At 47.4% G+C, this 17,931-nt stretch overlaps 1 protein-coding gene across 3 annotated transcripts; it reads left to right on the top strand.

The window, feature by feature from the left end:
* Positions 1 to 699: 699 nt before the first annotated feature.
* Positions 700 to 17,213, top strand: inka2 (inka box actin regulator 2). Of its 3 annotated transcripts, XR_004761377.1 has the most exons (3): positions 700 to 1,423; positions 13,690 to 15,310; positions 15,782 to 17,213. XR_004761377.1 is itself a non-coding variant. In XM_035380935.1 (2 exons), exons 1-2 carry the CDS (start codon positions 1,352 to 1,354, stop codon positions 14,674 to 14,676), a joined length of 1,059 nt encoding a protein of 352 aa, XP_035236826.1. In that variant the 5' UTR covers positions 700 to 1,351; the 3' UTR covers positions 14,677 to 15,492. The 3 variants fall into 3 exon arrangements, 2 of the variants coding, with proteins under 2 accessions (XP_035236826.1, XP_035236827.1); XM_035380935.1 differs by lacking the exon at positions 15,782 to 17,213 and having other exon boundaries at positions 13,690 to 15,492; XM_035380936.1 differs by lacking the exons at positions 700 to 1,423; positions 15,782 to 17,213 and adding an exon at positions 11,623 to 11,756 and having other exon boundaries at positions 13,690 to 15,492.
* The last annotated feature ends 718 nt before the right edge of the window (positions 17,214 to 17,931 follow it).

Raw genomic sequence — 17,931 nt, forward strand, 5'->3', positions numbered from 1 at the left:
CCAGGACTGAGCAATGGGCAATGGATGATTTGTTCCTTTTTTTTTAATTCCTCAAATTTGCAAGCCGTTTTATCAGTTTTGTGCACCTGAGCTAACGCAAGACTTGGCACAGATAAATATTGGTGATAATGGAATTCATTTTAAACAAATTTAGGTCAGCAAAGAGGCGAGTGGAAATCCGGGACCTGGCCGACGGGGGTTGCGCCTTGAAGCGGTCATCATTTTCCACCTCGCTCTCTCACAGAGAACATCTGCACATTTCTACAGGTGTTTTTCGCCTTAAGGGCTGGAATAAGTAAAATGCACCATGCAGCCCTTTCTGGAAGGTTCCCAGCCAGGAATATACGAGAAGCCTGAGATGACTACTTTGATAAATACTTTGCAAACTGGACATCATACTGACCGCCATTAGGGTTGTATATTACAGTGTTGTTATAATGAGAGAAAGCTCGTGGTCATTACAGTCAGTTCAGTGGAAAACCCTTAGAAGGGGCGGGCTTTCAGTTCTGTAAAGGTATGGGGTTTGCCCCATACCCATAACTTCTACTTGCCAATACAACTATATGTTTCTATATCTGTGATAAATGTCGTAAGAATGCCCTCACTGCACTTCTCTCCTTATACTATTCTCGTACTTCCTCATTTACCATCGATGTCTGGAAAAAAAAAAAAAAAACATTAAAATAAACGTTTCGACAATAGCCAGACATTACCTGTATCTGATCAACGCTCTGGAACGGAAATAGCTTAATTGTTTATAATATTTCTGGGGAGGGAAGTGTACAGAAAACAATCCCGCAGAAAGGCTGGATCTCTTTCTCGTTCACGTTACCAAGCCAAAGCCCAGTTCTGAATGTTGTCGCTGATGGATACAAGGAAATAGCCTACTGGCGGGGCTGCCCTGGAGGCGGAGAAGCGCCACACGCTCAACGTAAACGCAGCGTTTGAGTGAAAGAAAGATCTGACCCCAGATCACTTGGCAAGAGGAGCGATAAGATGAAGATATCCATGTCGCTGACAAAGATCCGGTTTTTAATTGTGCCCGGACATTGTTTCTGGATGATTAAATGAAGAGATGAAGACATTATACCCGAATCATTTATTTTTTCCGTTATGAACAGCGCTCAGTCGGAATATGACCACGCACCGACAAGAAGAACAGCAAAGACCACTTTTTTCTAATATACGTGTTTATGTTACGTTAGACTATTTAATAGCTACTATAAAAATACAAGAAAGACAGGAAAATTACGGCTGTTCTTCAAGATGACAGCCTTTTGGATTCTCCAGAAATATCAGAGAGGCATGTTTTGAAACTAAATTTATAAATATATTATGTACAGTAATACAAATGGAAGGACAACATCCAATGTCTGAGCGCAAAAACATGGATAACTGCCTGAGACGTTTGAAGCTGGAGCTGGTATGTAATTGTTTTTTTTCGGTTGTATACTGTAAAATGAAATTAATGTTGTGCCTTTCAAAGTTATGGGCATGGAGCAATGGGAGATTTTACTAGAGCATTACGCCTATAAGTAAGACTTCACATGGGCAGCGCACAATGGTCCCAAGATAAGTAAATACCAGCGAACCGGTACACGAGAGAAAACGTCCGTTTGAATTTACGAGCGGCCATGTGTTCGCATTCCTTAAGTTGCGGAGTGCAAACGTAGGCTACAAGCGATACACCTGGAGAATGCAAGGCGAAATGTCAAAGCGTGAATGTTTATTTTTTTCTGCAACAAATGTAATGAGCAATGTTTCTCGTTTAAATTTAGGCCTTTCCAGTTGGCATTATTTGTTTAATCGTGATTGTCCCCTTCTGTGTATTATATGGAGTCCAGTTAAACGACACTGTCACCGTCACGTCATTAGCCGAAGATAGCCTACAGTAGCCTATACAGCACCGACCAGTGTGTTTAAAGCATATTCCTCAATATGTGTTCCACATAAGTTATGTCAAGTATTTGTTGGTTTACAACTGTTGAAATATTATATTGGTTTAGTGAAGGGTACTTGCTTATTTCCAATTAAATTGTGATGACATTTGTATGCATACTTCGGCAACAGTTGTTTAAACTGGAACAAGTCAGCAGAAGCGCAGATGATAATCCTCATATGCTCGTTTGAAACACCCACTAGAATTTATACTGCCTTGTGTTTCCAGCCTTTTCAGACTGAATCGCATATGGGTTTGCTTATAATAATAATAATAATAATAATAATAATAATAATAATAATAATAATAATAATGCAAATCCAGCTTGGTGGATTTCTTTATGGACTGTGGTCATTACCACAAACAACTCGATTCACACAGTCGAGGCTGCATGTGATTGATAATTGCATTCATATAAATCACATAAATCTTTTCATTGGATATGTTTATGGCACTGTTACAGTTGTTTGAAAAAGTGACGAATGAGTAATCACTCTCAGTATACACTGTGCTCTGCCTTCCCCACCTTGGGAAACACTACCCTTAATTTGATGTGATTTGTTATTTGTGTCAGTTTCTTTTCCTCTTGTTACCAATAAAAAAACAAATATCAGTAAGATGACTTTTTGTAATTGGAATTTTGGAATAAATCATTTAATACAGCAGAAAAGGTTCAATAATTATGTCCCCCATTCGTTGGAGAAACAAAGGATTGATTTACGGTTTAGGCTCTGTGCGGCTGTGGGTAAGATGCTGCTCTTTGACCTGGTCTTCTCGCCAGACTCCTGGTTCCCCGTGTTTGGGTAGTCAGCTCTGCATCAACTGGACACGCGCAGTACGTGCTTTGTTTTGTTCACCAGGATAGTCCGCCTGCTCGAGTATTACAGACACTGTGAGATAGTGTTGTATCCAAGGTTTTCAGTAAGGCAGAGGATCCAGTAGGCTACAGCTGGCCTTTCTTTAGTGTAGCACTTTCATCATATGTACGGTGAGAATAAATAACAGTTATACGAAAACATAGTATCCACATTAAGCACCATTAACTCTGATGCCTCAAGACATTTATTTGTAGCTTATTTAGTAAATATGTATGCATAAAATAACATAATGATGAGGACAGATCATTCAACCCAACAAGGCTCACAATTTTCCTGACTAAATTAGTGCTCTTGTTACCTACAGACTAGATAGTATCTAACATGTATGAAGCCTAGTCTTGAAAATCCTGCTTCTACTACATGATCTGGCAGGCTATTCCACCCACTGACTACTCTCTGTGTGAAAAAATTCTTCCTAACGTCTGTACGGAATTTACCTTTTGCTAATTTCCATGTATGTCCCCTTGTTCGGACATAGAACTGAACCTGAAGAATCTCTTGTAGTTCACTTTGTTGATCCCTTTCATGAATTTAAAAGCCTCAAACAAATCACCCGAGTTTCGTTTTACTAAGCTTGAAGAGGTTAAGCATTCCAGCATTTTACATGTGATGCAAGTTAAACTGACAGGCCTGTAGTTTCCCGGATCAGAACAGTTCCCTTTCCTATATATTGGTATTATATTACCTTGCTTCCAGTCCTCAGGTATGTACATTACATAAGAAATAAAATAGTGCAACTGATACCAATACCTTAAATGCATTATAAGAGATAAGGATAATGTGGGTGTAGCTTGTTTGCCAAGTTATTTTTGCTTTGAGAAACTGTGAAAAGAGGAACACTGAAAAATGTAGGAAAAGGTTAGGCAACATAGGTCAGTGTGCCTGGTGCCAGAGAATGGAATTCAAGGATTTCAGACTAATCTCATTGCTGTTGCACAACTAGATTTCAGAGCAACATTAATGGAATCTGACTCTTCTAGATCCTGCAATGGATCTTGAAACAGCCCAATATTTATAAAGTGGGTAAAACAAAAGAGAAGGGACCTAATAAACTAAACCCATCTGTTATAATTTTACAGAGAGCTCAACGTTCATAGGATGGAAACCAACAAAGCGAGAGACAGGGCAAACAAACTGAATTTGTTTCACAACATGGTGCCGGCCATCCCCTCAGGGTGGACAAAGAGAGGGTACCCGTCTGTTATCTGGCACTCCGGACGAGGAGCCAGACGAGAGCAGGTTGCATCGTGGGTCGGCTTTACCGCCGTTTGCACAAAGGGCCTGTCGCCCAGCTGACGCGACGGACAGGCCGGGAAACTGACGGCAGGTGCGAAAAGAAAACGGTAATTTGCGGGCAATCTGCTGAGCGGGTTCGCCCGTCCGCCACGCAGCCGGTGCCAGCCGGTGCCAGCGCGCGCGCTCCGTACGCATCCGCCCTCAGACCGGCCGCTGGGACCGCTTCAGAGCGTGAGCCTGGACGTGGAGCGCGAGCTTCAAAGCACCGGTGATTTGTCTTGGTGCGGGCGTCTGAATGTGTGCACTGCGTCCAGACGGAGCACCGGCTGACGTCCGGCCCAATAGCGGCCGCAGTGTTGACCGAGTTCTGCTCCCGACCAACGATTTCCAGTTCCTGAACATTCCCGACACATAAACTTGTCCGGTTTCCTTTTGGGGGTCAGATGCTCAGTGAGAAAAGGGCACTGCTTTATGACACCCAGTTATTGTACAGAATATATGTGAATGAATGAAAATTAATAAAACAATACTACAAATGCTAATGTTATCAAAGGGGCATATTGGGCGCTTGGGGCAATAGGGGCAATAGGGGCAGGTGCCCAGGCAACCAGAACACAAAACGTGAGAGTGCATGTGCTCTTTTTGGCATGGATACTAATTAACATGATACTCTAATGTGATTGTCTATCTTTACACTGTAAGCGCTTGTGCTGCAGAGGATAGAAACACAATGGAGGTAAATGGTAAAAGTGGACTGCATTTATATAGCGCTTTTATCCAAAGCGCTTTACAATTGATGCCTCTCATTCACCAGAGCAGTTAGGGGTTAGGGGTTAGGTGTCTTGCTCAGGGACACTTTGACACGCCCAGGGCGGGGGATCGAACCGGCGACCCTCCGGCTGCCAGACAACTGCTCTTACGTCCTGAGCTATGTCGCCCCGTAGGTTTTCTGAGGTGGAGAGCCAGGCAGAGCCCGTTTATCTGACGCTGGAGCACAGGAGAGCCAATCTGCGCGTTTCCTCTGGGTTCATTCGTTAACGGCTCTTCCTTCCCTTCCTCTAAAACTGGCAGCAGACCGTTAGCAGCTGCAGCACTGCGTTTGTGAACATTGTTTTTCAAAATATCAACAGAATCCCTCTCAGTTTCCCTGGGAGGGGGGTCAGCCAGTGGCAGTTGGTCTGTCAACAATAAATTTATATCCGAAACATTTTTTGACAACAGAAGCAGCAAACAGAATACTGCACCACCCTAAAAAACCCAAAGGAACAGCCTTCCAAGCTACGCTCTCAGAGGCCATGTTCATAAAGAGTCCATACCCACAGCCTTAACCATTATGCGAGTAGAGTATGCAGTGCTGATCTACAACCAGGCTTTCCCAGTTCTTATCCATTATGAGCTAAAAATCTAAACACATATGCGCCCAGCAGACCTGGGTCAAGTACATATTTCAGATTCAGAGCAGGGGCCTGATTCAGAAACGGGGCCTGATTCAGAATGGGGGGCTGATTCAGGCCTGATTCAGAGAGGGGGCCTGATTCAGAGCGGGGGCCTGATTCAGAGCAGGGGCCTGATTCAGAGTGGGGGCCTGATTTAGAATGGGAGCCTGATTCAGAGCGGGGGCCTGATTTAGAATGGGGGCCTGATTCAGAGCAGGGGCCTGATTCAGAGCAGGGGCCTGATTCAGAGTGGGGGCCTGATTTAGAATGGGGGCCTGATTCAGAGAGGGGGCCTGATTCAGAGCAGGGGCCTGATTCAGAGAGGGGGCCTGATTCAGAGCAGGGGCCTGATTCAGAGTGGGGGCCTGATATAGAATGGGGGCCTGATTCAGAGTGGGGGCCTGATTTAGAATGGGGGCCTGATTCAGAGCAGGGGCCTGATTCAGAGTGGGGGCCTGATATAGAATGGGGGCCTGATTCAGAGAGGGGGACTGATTCAGAATGGGGGCCTGATTCAGAGAGGGGGCCTGATTCAGAATGGGGGCCTGATTCAGAGCAGGGGCCTGATTCAGAGTGGGGGCCTGATATAGAATGGGGGCCTGATTCAGAGCCGGGGCCTGATTCAGAGTGGGGGCCTGATTCAGAGCAGGGGGCCTGATTCAGGCCTGATTCAGAGAGGGGGCCTGATTCAGAGTGGGGGCCTGATTCAGAGCAGGGGCCTGATTCAGAGTGGGGGCCTGATTTAGAATGGGGGCCTGATTCAGAGCCGGGGCCTGATTCAGAGTGGGGGCCTGATTTAGAATGGGGGCCTGATTCAGAGCCGGGGCCTGATTCAGAGTGGGGGCCTGATTCAGAGCAGGGGGCCTGATTCAGGCCTGATTCAGAGAGGGGGCCTGATTCAGAGTGGGGGCCTGATTCAGAGAGGGGGCCGGATTCAGAGCCGGGGCCTGATTCAGAGAGGGGGCCGGATTCAGAGCCGGGGCCTGATTCAGAGAGGGGGCCGGATTCAGAGAGGGGGCCGGATTCAGAGCCGGGGCCTGATTCAGAGAGGGGGCCTGATTCAGAGCGGGGGCCTGATTCAGAGAGGGGGCCTGATTCAGAGCGGGGGCCTGATTCAGAGAGGGGGCCTGATTCAGAGAGGGGGCCTGATTCAGAGCGGGGGCCTGATTCAGAGAGGGGGCCTGATTCAGAGCCGGGGCCTGATTCAGAGCAGGGGCCTGATTCAGAGTGGGGGCCTGATATAGAATGGGGGCCTGATTCAGAGTGGGGGCCTGATTCAGAGAGGGGGCCTGATTCAGAGTGGGGGCCTGATTCAGAGAGGGGGCCGGATTCAGAGCCGGGGCCTGATTCAGAGCAGGGGCCTGATTCAGAGTGGGGGCCTGATATAGAATGGGGGCCTGATTCAGAGTGGGGGCCTGATTTAGAATGGGGGCCTGATTCAGAGCAGGGGCCTGATTCAGAGTGGGGGCCTGATTCAGAGCAGGGGGCCTGATTCAGGCCTGATTCAGAGAGGGGGCCTGATTCAGAGCCGGGGCCTGATTCAGAGAGGGGGCCTGATTCAGAGCGGGGGCCTGATTCAGAGAGGGGGCCTGATTCAGAGCGGGGGCCTGATTCAGAGAGGGGGCCTGATTCAGAGAGGGGGCCTGATTCAGAGCGGGGGCCTGACCCCTGTGTTGGGGCATGAAAGGGTCATCGGGCCGCTGGAGCCACACGCCAGCAGGTCACAGGAAGCCGCACAAGTGCTGCTCTCTTCAGGGAACAAGACGGCTTCTGTGGGCCGGGGGGGGAGGGTCTGTCAGCGCGGCCGCGGGGAGACGTCATGCTAATCACAGCCTGGTCCTGCCGCCCCAGACAGAGAGCCTCCTGTCCCCACAGGGCCCGGGACGGGACAGACACCCTCCCGCATCCCCCAGGCACAGCTCCGTATTTCCTGCCCGACCTTCACGGGCGCTGGGGGAAGACTGGCCGCATTCATTTTTAATGAGCTGCCCAGAAAGAGCTCGGCTTCCCACACGCTTTTGGCACGGGTAACCTTGACGACGCCTCTTTCTGAAGTCTGATTACAGGAAAGGAATGTTTACGGCTATGCTGTGGCATAAATGCTCCTTCTGCTCCCCGTCTGCACACTCTGCCTCCAGGACATGTTTGTTTTCCTAAATAATCCCTTTGATCCGTTCAGCTTTCCCTGATACACACGCGCGCATGCATGCACAAACATACATACGCACATGCACACACACGCATGCGTGCACACACAAACAGAAGCACGCATGCATGCATGCTCCCATGCATGCATACACGCACACACTCAGAGCACGCTGAGCACACATAGACACACACACACGTTTTTGATCTCATTGTGAGGACGCATGTACTGATAGGGACTTGTGGGGACACAGTGTTCCAGACATGTCACAGAGATGAAAAAAATCAAGCATGTTCCAAAGCTGTTTTAAGCATAAATATCACTCAAAACTTTCAATAGGACCTAAGTAAAGTGACATTTCACTGCCTTCTGAGGATGAGAGATTTAAGGTATAAAATCTTACTGAGGACCATCGGAAACACAAATTGTTTGGTGATGTTATGCTGAGGCTGGATAATCGCAACATCGCAAGAATGGACAAGTACAGACACTGACAAGTACAGACAAGTACAGACACTGACAAAGACCACCTGTAGTCTGTGGATAACAGTACCATGTAGCATACCAATAAACTTCTAGATCTCCTCAAAGCGGGAACATATGAATTTCTGTGATGATGACTGTTCTGGTGTCAAGAGTATCTGTGGAATCTGATCCACTGTTTCTGTTCTGTTCCTATAAAGACATGGACTTGTAAACAGGTTAATCATATTGAACTAGAACAAACTAAAGCTTACAAAGCAATACAATTTTATTACATTCTTGAATCATCTGAAAATTTTCTCAGCACAGAATCAGGCACCCCCTGATTTACTGTGTAAAATGTCACTAAAGTACATTAACGGAAGTAAACAAATGAGACTTTCCTAAAGCGAATATGCGTCACACTCAATTGTGCTAATCGTAGGTGGTGTGTATTCTTGCAGTACTATCTCCTACCTCTGCGGTTAAACACACACTCACACTCATAGATTGGGTTTTTGAGTGAGTGAGTTGACTGGTCTTTGTCCCCAGCATGATATAAAAACAAGTGCATACACACACACATGCACACACACAAACACACACACTCTCAGAGCACACTGAGCGCACACAGAGACACACAACAGACACACACGCACACAAACAGATGCACACATCCATGCACCAATGCACACACACTCAGAGCACACACACACACACACACACACACACACGTAAGGGCAGCCAGCTGAGATTAATCGCTTCTGATGTGTCATGTGTGGCCTTTTGTTTTCTATTTAATTTAACAAGATGGGGTCTCAACAGGGCCAAGCACAAAGAAAAGAGAACACATTCAGTGAGAAAAGTGCTAATAACCAGACTTTCAATTCTAACACAATTACAGGAACAGCAGTGCAGGGTTATTTACTGCTTTGCAAAACTGTTTTTGTAACCAGCAAATGGCAGAAAATTGGCCCCCTTTTTAAATGTGAAAAGGTTCAGTGAACGATCATCTGAAGTGAATGCTGAAGCTGTTGGTTATCTGTTCTGTACTTCCAAATCGTCCCTCAGGTCCTGATGCATGGTCAATTCTCAGAAAGAAAGGTAGGAAGAAGTGCCTGAAAATTGCCTTAAAGAGCAAAAATGTACGTCCAATGTACCTTTGTTTTTGAGTGCGGTTTGTTTTGAGGGAAGTGTGTAAAGGAAAGGCCATACTGCCTCCAGAATCATTCCCACAACGCACTGCTGCATTACATCTTATTTAATATATTTTATATTTGTTACGAAATTTTTAAAAAAATCCTGGACCTATAATTGCTTTTAATGTGGCAGGTTGTTCACCAGTCATCCATTCCTGTGTATTTTGGCTATCCTGTGCCGGTGGGTTTTTGCCAGACGTGGCTCCCAGTGCCCAGGCACCTGCTCATTTTAGTGCTTGAGCACCAGGAGCCGCTTTTTATTTGATTTTTAAAAATTACCATTTGTATTATTATTATTATTTCTGACATTAACTTTCATTCATCCCATATATATTCTGAACATACCTGAACAGTTCCTGGGTTGGTGTGTCCTTTTCTCACGCTGAGAGCCTGCCCCTCTGAAGCGCTGTGTTAGGTCCTGGTTTGACTGCCCAGCGCGTGACAGACGCACAGAGCGCGCGTGACAGACGCAGAGCGCGCGCGCGGAGGACGCACCGGGACCGCCGCGCGGGAACGCGGGGGCGGAGACTCTACACCCCGGAGGTCTGAGGTCACTTCCCTGGGAGCGGTGTGCGTTACAGGCTCTCAGCGAAGTCCCACACATGCGAGAGATCGATAATGCAGACGGACAGCATTTGGCTGACCGAGCTCTGAGGGGGGGTGCGGGGGGGGGGGTGCGGTGGGGGGGAGTAAGGCCACTGCTGTGCAGATTCTCTGGGAAAAACTGCACTACAACACGCTTACAATGCAAGACAAAAAGCCATATGTTTTATACATAACCTGAGCCACGTAAGCCTCACGTGTAAGATCTGAGCCCACATGTAACATTTTAGTTCTGCATCGCGTTTACATTTACATTTAGAAATTTAGCAGACGCTCTTATCCAGAGCTTTTACCTTCCCGAAAAGGCTTGATGGAAGATCTGAAGTGGGACGGGGATGTTTCCCTCACATTAGTCAGTGGCGGGAGGTGATTTAGGGATTAAAGCAGATTTTTCTTCCCCACCATGGGACGGGAGCGTGACTCCAGAGGGGCAAGGCTGGGAAAGCAGGGGGAAGCAGTGCAGGGGACTCCTGTCTGCCAAAAACAGATCCTTGCATTATTCTGGATATATCCTATGGATCACAATGTTGTGACTATTAATTGGGACATGATTGACAGTTTCTATTTCTATATTTTTGCGTAGAGCCATTTAAAAACACTTTGCCACACAATCAACCTTTTCCTCACCATTTCCTGTGAAATCACTCTTGATTCAGTTAAAAAGTAAATATGTGCAACACTAACAGCTTCAGGAATCAATTTCTTTTCATTTTACTGAGGCCTTCAGAGCACAGAAGCCACCAAAAATACCTTATGGAGATTCAGTTTTCACTTAGCCAGGCACTTAAACCTGTCATTTCTAGACACATCACATGACTACAAAAACAGAACCATTAAAATACAAAATAAATATAATACTGATTGACAGGTGACCCACAATGGGTCTGTATCGTGGATGGTTTAGCCCTGTCTGCTTCAGTGCACATTTAGCATCTGTTAGCGCTGTTAGCATCATTTGAGTACTGCAGCCCTGCTTTTAAAGATGTGTAATTATTCCTCATGAAAAAGACCATATGGGCGACAAAAAGAAGGACAAAGAGGCATTAGTGGCTGCAATGATCTCCTACTCTGTTCAGACAGCATGAGGGAACTCTCTATTGTTTTAAACATATGATCAGGTATCATGTGACCTATCACAGCACCATGTACATTCTTGTTTCTCTGTCTGACAATGCGTGTACTTCCTCTAATGCTCCTGCCCAATACAACCTTCCTGACCCCCTATCACCCCCCCCCCCCCCCCCAAAAAAAAAAGAAAAAAAGAAATTGTACACTTATGGAAATTGAATATATCTTACTTTAAATATATGGACATTTTTGAATATATGACACATCAATATAGTGAATAAATAAAGATATGCATTACAATATCTGAATAGTGGTAATAATTTGTATAATTGCCTATATGTTCCACTACTGTGATGTTGTTGTTCTGATGAAATTCCAATCATTCGTTTCTGCAGTATGCAACTCTGAACCAGCTGTAACTCAAAATCACCCTAAATTAAAATTCTAAATTAAAATTAAAATAGCTCTCAGCAGGAAAAACAGTTCTGCCATCCAAACATATGTCTATCCCCTCGCGCCCCCATCGCACTCCCACCGCCCCCCCTCCCCCTCTCTCTGCCACACATGCCTGTGATTCCCATCCCTCCTTCTGCTTCCCAATCATCACTGCTCCAATGAGCATCTTGGGATTACAGCCTGTGCACAGCCAATCAGACTGCAGGCTGGAACAGGGCCCCGATTGGCCAGCTGCTACATATAGGGTTGACGGGCTGGGAGTGAGAGAGGTGAGAGGACACAGAAACAGGCAGGACAGTGCGGAGGGCAGTCCTTTGTGAAAGTTTGGAGAAGGTAAGCCGATATGCTCCGCTGTTTTAGGCTTAAGGCTTTCTGCTGAGGTGGCCCTGTAACATGATCGTGGGCTTAGACACATTGACACACACGTATAATTAAGCTCATGCAGGGCTGCACAGCAAGGACTGCTCACTATTAATCTCCCTGCTGTGGAGTCATGGTGCTGCTGCTGTTATAGATGCATAGACATGGGGCACTGCTTTGTGGAGCGACTTTATGGTGAAGATTTCTGAAAATTTCATTTGGAGGCCAAACATGCTGATACTGCACATGACAAAGAAAAATGTCAGTGGCTTATATGGCGAAAGGTAACCAGGCCTTAGAGATGAAATTGTGGATTGTTGTGGCATATTAGAAGATAATAAACCTTCATAAATTGAGATTGGGAACAAGCATTTGTACTGTAGATGTGTTTCATTTTAGAGCCATTTACATGAACTTCAGGTTGATATAGTCTATGAAATTGAATATTGTCTAGCTCGCTGTTTGCCATTGGAACGTGGGGTGAGGTTATGGTGTCTCCTTGAGGAAGACTCTTTAAACTCCTCTAAAGACATTGTCCTGAGAGCAGATTACAGAGCATGCAAATGCATAGGATTCTGTGTCAGCAATGATAGGGGGTTGTGTGCTTAATAAATAAATAATAAAAATATGGATTTCAAGGCAGTTTCTGCCTGCGGAAGCATGGTGTTAATGGAACTGCTGAAGATACAGAACACACATCCTCAGGATGTTTGAGTGTCCGTCAGAGCACAGGTGTACCTGTGCAGCAGGATGTTTGAGTGTCCGTCAGAGCACAGGTGTACCTGTGCAGCAGGATGTTTGAGTGTCCGTCAGAGCACAGGTGTACCTGTGCAGCAGGATGTTTGAGTGAGTCCGTCAGAGCACAGGTGTACCTGTGCAGCAGGATGTTTGAGTGAGTCCGTCAGAGCACAGGTGTACCTGTGCAGCAGGATGTTTGAGTGAGTCCGTCAGAGCACAGGGGTGTACCTGTGCAGCAGGATGTTTGAGTGAGTCCGTCAGAGCACAGGTGTACCTGTGCAGCAGGATGTTTGAGTGAGTCCATCAGAGCACAGGTGTACCTGTGCAGTTTGATGTGTCTGTCAGAGCACAGGTGTACCTGTGCAGCAGGATGTTTGAGTGAGTCCGTCAGAGCACAGGGGTGTACCTGTGCAGCAGGATGTTTGAGTGTGTCCGTCAGAGCACAGGGGTGTACCTGTGCAGCAGGATGTTTGAGTGAGTCCATCAGAGCACAGGGGTGTACCTGTGCAGCAGGATGTTTGAGTGAGTCCGTCAGAGCACAGGTGTACCTGTGCAGCAGGATGTTTGAGTGAGTCCGTCAGAGCACAGGTGTACCTGTGCAGCAGGATGTTTGAGTGAGTCCGTCAGAGCACAGGTGTACCTGTGCGGCAAGATGTTTGAGTGTCCGTCAGAGCACAGGTGTACCTGTGCAGCAGGATGTTTGAGTGAGTCCGTCAGAGCACAGGTGTACCTGTGCAGTTTGAGTGAGTTCCTCAGAGCAGCAGCACCTGTGCGGCTGGTACTGCCGTAAACTGGCTGAAAGCCTCACAGCAGTCACATGGTAATGGCGCATATCTGTACGCGTTCGTCAGGCAGCTATCCCCAGTGTCCGGGAGAGGGATCAGCTGTTAGAGCTCGGAGACCTACACTGCGGGGGGTTCCAAAACTGGGGGGTCAGGACCCATTGGCGGGTCGTGGGAGGGGTTGAGGAAGGTCATAAGATGACATATGCAATAATATTAATAGATTACTGTTTATACTCCCATATATATATATATACTCTCTTATCGTTGAAGCTCAGTTGAATTAAAAACACCGCACCTGTTACAAGCACTGCCCTGGCTACAGTATTAATGAGATTCTCCCTCTCTCTCTCTCCCCCTCTCTCTCTCTCTTGCTCGTCCTGCAGCTCTCTATGAAGGAGGTGGGCGATGGGCTCCATGCTCAGATGAACTCCATGATGGGGGCTCTTCAGGAACTCAAACTCCTGCAGGTGCAGACGGCCCTGGAGCAGCTGGAGATCTCTGGGAAGGGCAGCAAGGCCGCCCCGCCTGCTGCCCCATGCCCTGTGCCCCTTTCCCGCCCCCCGTCCCACGAGCTGGCCCCGTCCGCATCCAGGCGGGTCCATGGGCGGAGCCTGGACCCCTCCCCCACCTCCAGCCCAGAGAGCGGCAGCTTCCCCCTTCCACAGCGGCCTTTGCGGGACGGCGCCCCCTGGTGGGAGGCCGGGTCGGAGGTGCGAGTCCCCTTGCGAGCGACCGAGCCGCTGGACCTGACCGCCGTCCTGCAGACCCTCTCCCGCGAGGGTCCGTCTCTGGACAGCGACTGCTCCCGGGACAGCGCGGACGACGGCAGCGACTGGACCTCGTCCCTGATGAGCCGCAGCCGGAACAGGCAGCCCCTGGTGCTGGGCGACAACATCTTCGCCGACCTCGTGGGGAACTGGCTGGACCTGCCCGAGCTGGAGGAGAGGCCCGCAGAGGCAGGGGGAAGGGCAAAGGTCATGGACCAGCCCGCCCACCCGCTCAGGCTCAGCCGCTCCCAGGAGATCTGCAGGAAGTTCTCCCTCACTGCCAACATCTTCCGGAAGCTTCTGCGCAGCGTGCGGCCGGACAAGGACAAGCTGCTGATGGAGAAGCCCGGCTGGATGCCCCTGGAGGACCCAGAGGCCCAACTCTGCAAGAGGCCCAAAAAAGCCGCCAAGCCAAAAGGGAGCTTTTACCCCCCCTTCCGAACTGGGGCAGGAGGGCAGGGTCGGCGTGGGAAGGGGAGCCTCTGTCCAGAGCCTGCGGAGGACGAGGCTCAGATCTCAGGGGTGTACATCGGCAGGGTGGGCTCGGAGTTTGTGGAGAACGCAGGCCCTGTGTTTAATTTCAACTCAGCCGTCTGGGTCTGAGGGCTTTCCTCACTGCCACAGGAGAGGCACTGCATTCACACGACGTCTTCCTCAGAAGCCGTGGCCAGAGAACTTTCTAGAACTTTCTTCCGCTGTGTGACCGGTGTGAAATCGTAGTCGGCCGTGGTGTGGCTTACAATCCTGCAAGGTGTGGCCTTGTTTTCAACAAGTTTACAAGGAGTATTCGTAGGATATGCTACCTGAACCCTGGCTATGGATGGTGTTCTGTTCAGACCCCATCCACCACTCCTTTGCGGTACCTCACACACCGCTAGTGTTACTCCCATTAAGAACGGACCCTAAGGAACCTCACCAGAATCACATTCCTAAATGCACTGATAATTATTCACACTGGATGTAAGTCCCAGTTTCCTGTTTGGAACAGCTGTCATACCAGCGGGGGGAAAGTTCAGCTGAAAGCTGACGTGAGGTTTCTGAGTAACGAGCTTCCAACATTGCACTGTGAGAAGCCATGCCAGCGACCGCAGCCTGACACATTTGGCCATCGCTCAGTTCCGTTACATTGCACGTCTCCCTTTTTAATTGTTTTCACCAACAGCAGCTGTCTAATGTCAGTCATAAAACCCTATTCTCTGTTCTGTGGTGTGAGGATGCTGTGCTGTTCCTCCACAGAGTGTGCAGTCATGTGCGTGCACAGTCACGGAGTCATGTACGTGCACAGTCGCGGAGTCATGTACGTGCACAGCCGCGGAGTCATGTACGTGCACAGTTGCAGAGTCATGTACGTGCACAGTCGCGGACTCATGTACGTGCACAGTCGCGGACTCATGTACGTGCACAGTCGCGCAGTCATGTACGTGCACAGTCGCGGAGTCTTGTACGTACACAGTCGTGGAGTCATGTAAAGGTACACATAGCAGTGCGTGGTCTAATGGGAACATCACCACAGACACTCCGCTTATCAGTCATCAGATGTGTGCTAAGATCTCTGTACAATGTTTCTCTTCTCCACTGACAGCTGACTGTTATGACAGCAGCACACTGTGTGCTAACACCATTTGTTTGCTGAGAATTATGTAACGGTAATATTACGATTTTAACATTTTAGAGTCATTGCTATGGGCCCAAAAATGACTCTGGACAGGTGTTTGATACCCCCCTTCATATGGATGGGCATCGGGGGAGAGTCACTGTTAACAAATGAAGCTCTGTCTGTTTTGGAGTAATTCCAGAGAGATTAGAGGTCATTATTGAAAGTTTGGCCATATGGAGACACTGCTCCAGTCCGGAGACTGATGCAACAGATTGGGTCGATGGATCAGAGGGACTGAGGCTGATTCACACTTTTCACACTTACAATCAAACTGCAAACATAAGAAATAACAATGCTCTTTTACATTGTCCTTGTGCAGAGGGCTATGAGAGGGCACAGTTCTCTCTGACAGGGAAGTAAAGACACTCTTCAGAAGCGTTTTCATTCAATTTAAAATATCCAGCAGAAATATTGAACTTCATAGAAGCAACACCTGAAGCTAGGATGGATATCTTTATTCTTTGTGGGCCAGAATCGGCTTTGCCAGTGACGCCTACATAGCCGTACGTCTCAAATCAAGGGTTTACTGTATCCCAGCAGCTAATTATTCAATTAGGAAATTAAGGTCTGATAGTCTAAAAACCCAGCGCACTCTGGGCCTTGAGGAGTGAAATGGCAGAAGCGTTCTGTGCCATTATGAAAGGACTGGAGAGGTCTCTGCCTTGGCTGGTATTCAATACAATACAGGTGATTTTCCACCCATACAAAGAAAACTACACTTTTCAGTAGCCACTGCACATTAACAGTGGCCATAGACTCAGGTATTTCAAATATCAAGTCATCTGAGGTGCTGAACATAACAATGTAATATGCAACACCATGCCCATATTAATTACATACAAGAGTAATGAAGCAATAATGGATGCTCCTTGCCAAAGCCCATTAATGTACAGTAGACTGAGGCTTGGTCATTTAGCACTACATACTATACAGTACTTTCACAGGGCTTTCAAAAATATTTATTTCTGTTTTGTCCTTTCATTCATTCATTTAGATGAGGTCATATGTCACTGCCCAGACCTGGGTCATAATTTGTAAGTAAACACATGGTGCAGCTCGCTAAACTGGTCGTGTGAAATTGGATTACATCGCTGATACTAAGAGACATAAATTGTGGGGGTTATTTCGTGTCTAGCAGTCTCCTTAGATGTGTGTGAATCCAGTGAAATCTGGACAAATAACCAAAAAGGCATCATTAATTTTGCTGAGCAAAGTTACCCACCAGCCTTTAGCTCATGTGCTTTACTCTGCGTACAGATCCACCGGCCTCTTAGAGGCCAGAGTGAAGCATTTCCATTATCCAGGTTATAAATTGGTGTTCTTTTTTAAAAAATGTGTCATATTTTCTGCCTGTTTCTTAATATTGTTTTTCAACACAACATTTAGAAACCAGTGGTTCAGGAAACCTGTAGGGACTTTGAGAGTTAATTGTGCAGTTCCTGATCTTCTGTAAATTAAATAAATTAAACATGTTTCACGCAAACTTTTTCTCTTTTTCTTTTTTTTGGGTCTGGGTGGGCATAAGGGATGGGCGGCACTTGCCATGTGGCACACGACATACATACACTGTGAATGATATTTGGCCCATTTTCTCTGACGGTATGACAACTGTTTATCAGGAGCACTAAGATTTATGTGACAGTATCTCACACGTGGCTCTGATTCACCATAAAACAGTCCCCTTTGAGAATGGCGCTGCAGTATATGAAGGAATTATGAAGAGCTCAAGCAGTGGAACTGACAACTCAGTCCATCTCACTTTCCGTCTGTTTGCCAACTTCTGACTCTGTCTCATCCAAGTCCTTCTGCGCCGCTTTTCCTATTGTTGACAGTGCTCATCTTGCTAAAGGGGGAGATGTCTGCTGGACCAAAAGCGTTTCTAAAACCAGCTCACAGCTCCTCTAGAACTCACTCCAACATAAACAAACTTCAGTCAGGACACCTCGCGTATTAAAATATGTACATGAATATGTCAATACATTTGGGTTTGGTGCTGAATGGATCTGCTTCAGGTATTAGTGCTCGCACCAGCATGCACTACCCTATCTAACAGGGAATACTATGCATCTCCCCTACTAAACAGGAGGAATACCAGTAAAGCCCCCAGTATCTAGAAGCAGATCCAAGCAACAGGTGGTGCTGGGGTGGTGGAGAGTGAGCGCAATACTGAGCAGCATTAGTGAAGCAGGCTAAAGCAGCGC

This window comes from Anguilla anguilla, chromosome 11 (assembly GCF_013347855.1).
Source record: "Anguilla anguilla isolate fAngAng1 chromosome 11, fAngAng1.pri, whole genome shotgun sequence".
NCBI classification, from domain to species: domain Eukaryota; kingdom Metazoa; phylum Chordata; class Actinopteri; order Anguilliformes; family Anguillidae; genus Anguilla; species Anguilla anguilla.